The sequence below is a fragment of the Nematolebias whitei genome, chromosome 8, assembly GCF_014905685.2.
Source record: "Nematolebias whitei isolate Nwh7 chromosome 8, NemWhi1, whole genome shotgun sequence".
NCBI classification, from domain to species: domain Eukaryota; kingdom Metazoa; phylum Chordata; class Actinopteri; order Cyprinodontiformes; family Rivulidae; genus Nematolebias; species Nematolebias whitei.
This window is the reverse complement of record NC_056505.1, coordinates 8,241,064-8,248,638: the sequence shown is the minus strand read 5'-3', so window position 1 is coordinate 8,248,638 and position 7,575 is coordinate 8,241,064. Positions and strand designations below refer to the sequence as shown.

General features: G+C 39.7%; 1 protein-coding gene across 1 annotated transcript in view; it reads right to left on the bottom strand.

Moving 5' to 3' along the window:
* Positions 1-1,130: 1,130 nt before the first annotated feature.
* The window catches only part of prodhb (proline dehydrogenase (oxidase) 1b), a 20,175-nt gene continuing 13,730 nt past the window's right edge, over positions 1,131-7,575 (bottom strand). Inside the window, exons 9-14 of the mRNA XM_037680227.1 lie at positions 6,111-6,203; positions 5,624-5,770; positions 4,809-4,984; positions 3,646-3,744; positions 3,456-3,544; positions 1,131-1,321 (exon numbers count right to left, since the gene is read on the bottom strand). Of these exons, the coding sequence (XP_037536155.1) occupies positions 1,131-1,321; positions 3,456-3,544; positions 3,646-3,744; positions 4,809-4,984; positions 5,624-5,770; positions 6,111-6,203 (795 nt within the window). The remainder of the gene's footprint in view (positions 1,322-3,455; positions 3,545-3,645; positions 3,745-4,808; positions 4,985-5,623; positions 5,771-6,110; positions 6,204-7,575) is intronic.

The window sequence follows — 7,575 nt, the reverse complement described above, 5'->3', positions numbered from 1 at the left end:
AAGAGCGCTGGTTGCTCTTATAAAATGACAAGTCCCTTATTATCATGACGCTTGGTTACCCCCTGACCTAAATATTAATTGTGTATCAATAACTGTGCAAAAAATGTTTCTTGATATCATCAGAATTACCCAAACAGTGAAAATAGCTCGGGGCCAAAACAGACCAGTCAACAAACGAGTCTTTGCTACTCCATCAGTGCACAGTTATTTATTGGGCAATTTCACAAAAGTAAATATCATAAAAACAAATACAATCGCACGCTTCAAAACATATTTACATCAGTGTTCATTTATCAAAAAATAATAAGGTGCAAGAGGCAGCTACCTACATACTGTATTGCACATGATCTATGCAGAACTAAAGACACATGCAGGCCACTTTATTTAAAGAAGGCTCGCTCACTGAGTGCTGAACTGGATTTTTACTTGCAACACTTCACTGATAAAAGAATGCAGCTTCTGCTCATGAACACAATAACAAAAGCCTTGCACTCTTTGAGGAAGAGGGATGAAGGATGTGCTGCAAGGTTTATGCACTCCCAATGATTCATAAAAAGATATTGTTCTAAAACGAGCGGTACACCTTCAAACACAAATGTACTGTACAGGGATGACTTCTCTTGGTGCCGTGTGGCTGAGAGAAAGAGCAAAAAAACAACAACAGACATTCAAATAAAAAATGTTTCCTTTGCTGCGATTTAAATCAATCCTGTTATTTTTATTATTGCCTTTCCTCTCCAGGATAAATAGGGTAATAAAGAAGGATGCCCGTCGTGGTCTCGTTGACATTTTAGGCAGTCCTTTTGGAGCAGTAAAGATGCCCACTTGATGGATGCCAGCCCTCCACAGACAACGGGATGACACAAATGAAAAATGTTTATCGATGGAGTAGTGGATAAAGAAAGCAAAAGAGAACAGCAGCAGCACATGGAATGGGTAAAGGTGGTTAAAAATAATCAAACTACGTGCAGCTATGTCCATCTGTAAAACCAAACAACAACAACAAAAATCAGATAAATGAAGCGAACACCTGCAGCAGTAGCCATCAACCAGAGATGGATAGTTGATGGCTGCAGCTAAAAAAAGACTCGTGAAGCTGACAAACTCTCCTCTCAGTCTCTTCTGCGTAGTCAGTACACCGGTCTGTAGAGAAGATCCCCAGAGACGAGCCTGCGCTTCAGCTCCTTCCACAGGAGCTCTCTCTCCTTTTGGGCCCCCTTCATGAAGCCTCGGTTCTCCTGAGCTCGCCGAGACAGGTAGGGCATCACCTCACCCACCGGCCCGTAGGGGACGTACTTATAGACAGGGAAACCTGCCTGGCCTGGGGTTCAGAGCAATACGGGACAGAATTTAAGAACTGGTTTTTATCTGTAGTAACTCCCACAACTACACAATATTTACAGTTTTCCCACAAAAGCATGTGTATATATTTTAACATATACTGTATAAGCTGAAGCTAAACTCCAGCAACTCGCTAAAATGATCAAATTATTCAGCAGAGTTAAGTTAAAAGCTAACAGACTAGTTAGCTTGTAGCAGGCAAAGCTAAGCACCAAATCTCCACTGTAGACTATTTTAGATTTAATTCAAATTAAATATATTGGTTGATATATTGTGTGTGTGTGTGTGTGTGTGTGTGTGTGGGGGGGGGGGGGGTCACAGATTTTCGGGAAACTAAATATTGTCGTTTTATTGCCCACTAGATTAGCCTAGCATGGGTGTTTGTTAACCTGTTTTTGAAACTTCAAAATTTCTTTGATACTAATATGCTTTTATTGTGGAATTGTATGATTTTTTTAAAACGGAAGTACTTTCTGTGGTTTTTAAAACTTTTAGTCATATATTTGCATGCAGGTACCTACCATACTTTTTGTTGTATAAGTTGCACCCTTTTGCATAAATCTGCAAGTTCTGCAACTTATACACCGAAGCGACTAATATACTTTTTTCCCATATTTATAATCCAATTTATGGCTGAGATCTGATGATGTCATTCATTTTGACATGGAAAATATTGAACACTACCATTTTCAGCTGCTAGAGGGCCATTGAGTGATATGGCAAGCTGTGTCTCTTTAATAGGTAAAAGTGGCTATTAATGAGACACTTGGCTTGCCATACTAAGCCACCTTTGTCTCGCTTCGAAACTCCTGGAGCAAACGTCAAATCAGCTGCATTTTGCTGCACCACCCAGGCGAAATGCAGCTGATTTGACCACTAAAGTGGATTTATTAAGTAAAAGTTTAACTGAGACACACCTTTGCTATAATTCTGAGCAAACAAATAATTGGTTTTAAGTGTTAATCTTGTTAAATTCTTGTTAAAGTTCTCCTGTGCATGCTCCCCAAGCCACCATTTGGCAGCCAATCGATTTTTGGCACAACACTGGCCCACGTTTCTGGGTGGTCAAAGGTGACGCATAATAGATGCGTCTTATACGGCGAAGCGAAGCATTTAGTTTTTTCCCACTTTATTAGACATTTTTGGAGTGATGCAACTTATATGGCGGTGCGACGTGTACGGCGGCAAGTACCGTAAATTTATATTAGTTAAAATAGATCTCTCTTGTAAATGAGTCCTCGAGGCTCAAAGAGACTAACCTGTATAACTAAAGGTTGAAAGTAAAAAAATTTTTTTATTTTTGTGCTTGTTTTCTGTTTTTGAACTGGTGATGATGCCATTTCCAACACTTTTCACGGTAGAAAACTTTACATGTCATTTTGGATGAACTCCAGACACAGTCCTGCTTAGCGTCCCTCTTTTTGCAACAATCCTCTCCAGGCAAGACTGCAGCACTGACATTCTTAGCTTGATACTTTTCAATTTGAAAAGCTGCCAGTCCAGCACACAAAGAAAATGTTTTCCCAGGACTTAAATACTTAACTAATGCATATTTGTGGGCAAAACATCAAAGCAGTAAAACAAAACCTTGTCAACGTCCTCCCAAACATCCAAAAAGAAATTTAGAAAAACTACAAATGGCACAATCGGTGCATTAAGTGAGCGTTAGTCAGTTTTAGTACGTCTTGTTGTTTTGGAATGAAAAGGCTCCGATCTGTTAATATTAATACGAGTCCAGGACATTTCAGTTTGAGACTTACGTTGATGGACAACTGCCGGCTGTGTCCGTCTTTGACTGACAAATAAAATGGTGTGAGGCAACAGTGACGTGTCATTAAGACAGCTGGTCAATGCCGAGGTGTCTCAGTTCATATGTCACATCACAAGCTGCAGACTGGGACTGACGTGTGCTGGTCGCAGCCTGTGCAACCTGTGGGCTATGTGTGTAGCTCCAAGGCCTCGTGAGACAGCAGAGAGCTGCAGAAGGACAGCAAATACCCCCCACCCCCAGAGGCTGGACTGCAACTCTCAACTCATCCTTACGTAAGGCAGGAAAGGCCAGTGCCTTGGCCCTGAAGGACTGTGTGTGTGGGGGGGTTGTGTGTTTTTCTCACCCAGTGGGAAGCTGATCTGATCACACATGCCAAGTAGCTGACCAAAGAACACCTTGTTCTCTGAGGGTAAGAGCCCCAGCTCGTTCATTCTGAGTGATTAAGATAAACAAACAAGATTAGATTAATTTATACAAAAAATAAATGTTCAGCGGGCTTTCAGCTGTGCGTTTAGAGAGAAATTCAATCTTACCTTCTCACGGTGTGCTTTATTGTGTCATTATTATGGGAAGCAACCATTACATTGGTCTTTTTATTGAGGGCAATCTCATCCAGCACATAATCCAAGCACCTTACAAAAAAAATAAAAAATAAAATAAGAACTATGAAACAAACACAAGGGCAGCACGGTGGCGCAGTTGGTAGAGCTGCCGCCTCTCAGGGTGCAGGTCATCCCAGTTCAAATCCCAGCCTTTCTGGGTGGAGAATGCATGTTCTCTCCGTGCATGCGTGGATTTTCGCCAGGTACTCCAGTTTCCTCCCACAGACCAAAAACTGTAAACTGTAAATTGTCTCTAGGTGTGAGTGAGAGAGTGAATGGTTGTTTGTCTCGTTTGTTGCCATGTGTCCCTGTGATGGACTGGAGACCTGTCCAGGGTGTCCCCTCTCGTACAGTGACTGCTGGATATGGGCACCAGTGACCCACACAACTGGAAAAGGAAGATGCGGGTAAAGGTGATGGATGGAAACAAACATGGTGGTTGTTGTGTTCAGCTCAGCGTGAGGGAAGCTGAGCACTGAAGCTTTTTAGCTAGCACATTATACGCCACTAGCTTAGTGCTACATGAGTGTCGACAGTTGTGGACGATGGGGTGGGGTTCGGTAGGCAGGGCGCTCGGTTCTGTTGACAGGGTGGGGCACCCTGCTTGTATAATGGTAGGGGAAACACTGTACTATCCTGATGCATGCTCAATAATCCAGGTAGAAAAATCTAACAAAGTTAAATCTGGTCCTCTGGACATTAAAAAAAACAACAAAAAAAAAAACAGAGGACCAGATTTAACTTTTTTAGAAAAACTGTACTGTATATATACACACTATTTCATTCCACCTCGTGTACCACATGTGATGTGAATGACAATAAAGAACCTTGAACTTGAATATAAGGATCATCTTGTATTAAGGTAAAGCCATCTTCACGTTGGCTATTGTTAATAAGCTGTGGCGGCCATCTTGAATTGACTTAATTAATCAGTTGTTAGTGTCTAAAAAATGCAGAACTCAATAATCTTGGCTCCATCTGATCCAGGTAGATTGGATTATTTGTGAAAATATAAATTGGAGTTGTCTAGTTAAAAGTAACTTCAACCGTCATTTAGTGGTTAAATGATAATGAGCAAAGCAACAAGCTCGTACTTGTGGTACATTCTGTTGGTCGTCTCATAGTCAGGGTTGACAGGGTCCTCGTATCCCAACTCTTTGGCCCTCGCTCGCTCCTGATGCATGTATGCCCCGCGCACCAGCTTGGCAGCAAAATGCCAACCTTCTCGTCTAGACAGTTCTACGTCCATGGCTACATTGTCATAGGCTTCCTGCAGAATAAAAACAGCAAACATTCATGAGACCAAATTCAATTTATTCCAGACAATATTGAATAAAATTAATTACGGAGCCAAAACTAATGTGATACAGAAGGTTTGTTTTATCTTTGTTACCTTAACGTCCAACCTTAACGTGCTTCAAGCAAAAATAAAAAAGAGTGATGTGGGTACGTCAGTGTGGCCTTGTATCACTTTTTTAATGAGGCAGAAAGGATTAGCTGAGATGACTGGTCAGCTCTGTTTTATGTGTGTGTGCCAGAGCCACAAACAAAAAAGCAACAGACTCATGAAAACGTGGCTAAACTTGATTGTAGCAATTCAATGAAGTTCACACATCGTCTAAATAAGAAAGCAGTTATGAAAATCTATTTCATTTAAAATAGATTATGTCATTTATGTTGTGCTTTTGGATCGGATTTGCCGAGGGTCAGTGGATTTGACAAATGGAGAATAATGTTAGGACCAATATCTCTTCAGATTTTGAGAAATAAAGCTTCGTATCTGATATCTGGATAGCATCGCAACACATTGTTTTTTCGTCAAAAAGATTATAATTGTTGTGTTTGTGCTATTGTCTTCCTTTTTTACAAACTTAATGATCTGGTTTTCTTTCTGGCTGTTGGTCCTGACCTTTAGGTAGCACTGATAGGTGTTGAAAACCACAGGCGTCTCTTTGTTGTGCATCCTCTGTGTCTCCACAGTGAGTTTGGTGATAGCTGGCTGGAAGTAGGTCTGCTCTGCATCCACCATTAGGCGAACACTGTTCTCTGAGGCATGCTGCAACATGAAAGTTCTCATTTATGAAAGGTGAAATCATCTCACTTTGCTCATTATTTAGCTGAATTAAAAATAATCCTTGCAGGTAATTCATTCACTTGTTACTCTGAAACGCTTACCTTGCAGAAATTTAAATAAAATTGTGTATCTATTAGTGTAAACATGTGTAAAGGCTAAAAAAAAAAAGGATTGTAAGACACGACAAAGAAACGTTTCAGAAAATATCACTGTTAATATTGATCAGAGATAAACACTGAAGTTAGAAATCAACACTAAATGATAATTGTTTCAGAGGGTGTGCATGAGTCATTCAATAATGGCTCTAATGATTTGTGATCACCTTTGCCAAGATGTGTAGGCGCTGTAATATCCTCTTCAGTTGTTTCTCATCCTCTGTTGTGAATTTCTGCAGCAGAGGCTCCAGTGTACCTAGCTGCAGGAACAATCAGGAGAGACGGAACCATGAAGTTTTACAAAAGCCTAAAGAGAAAAATAAACATATGACACACAAAAAAAGCACACATCTGCTATTCATAACACATGAAACATAACTGGACCTCTCTGAACTGTGCATGTACCACTGATACTCATATGGACATCTCTGTCAAAATCATTTAGTAATTTAAACACTGCCTTCACAAACCTGCATGTGCACAAGTTTCAGTAGACATGATGGCTGCTGTGGTATTATCTTGCTCTGATTCACAGTTTATGAGATAGTCTTCAATGACACTGGAATTATTTAAACATAAAGGCAATACAGCTATTATTCAGACTCCTACAAACCAAATATTAGACATTATTAATGTCAGACTGTATACGGTTATTAAATGTCTTTGGTTCAGAATACACAATGATTGACAAGTGGTTGAGTTGTCCGTCTTATTTTGTGTAGGTTCATATTAAAGTATAAAAACACCTCTGAAGTAATTATCCATAAAGCTTTTATGGTTGACCTGTGCAGCATAAAAGTGGATCTGTTGACGTAATAAACGGTATGGGGCTGCCGTGGTTCTGATTTATTCGTGCTCACTTCCTGAAGGCTTGATTAAATTGGGTTTATTGTCATTTATAAATACAGCTGAGCACTCTTTGGATTATTTTTAATGTATGTTCTTAGAATGAGTTCTGAGCAGGTTTGATAGGTTAATCATAATGTAATGAAATCCATACAGTGTCAGGACAACAAGTTTCATAGCAAAAACATCTGACAAGATCCAGTTAATTCACTTCATGCCAGCAGTTTTAATGTTTTGGCTGATTCAGAGTTGACTCATGTCTCTTTTTTCAAAGGAAATAAAAATTCTCAATTGAAGTTCAAATGAAATCACTTATAAAACAGTTTAATTCCAACTGTGCTCCAGATTCGTTTAAAACCTAAAATATAATAAATATAAGATTGAAAATGTGCATAAAGATTATAAAAAAAAATTTTTCTTCCCACTGTTACTAAGTAAGGACACTGTCACTTTTAAACTACTTATACTTCCATCTTAACCTAAACTTCTTGGAAGAAAAATGTTTCATCTAAATAAAATGTTACTCTTAAAATAGCTAATACAGATTTATCTTGCATATTTGAATGTGCTGTTATTACTACTTTTTGATCTGCTGCCCAGCTGCCCGACTGCCCGGCTGGATGACGGGTGGATGTATGGATGGGTGGGTGGATGAAGGGATGGTTGAACGGATGGATGGGTGGGTGGGTGGAAGAATGAATGACTGGATAGAAGGATGGATGGATGTGTGGATGGATGGATGGATGTATTGATGAATGGATGGTTGGATGTATTGATGAATGGATG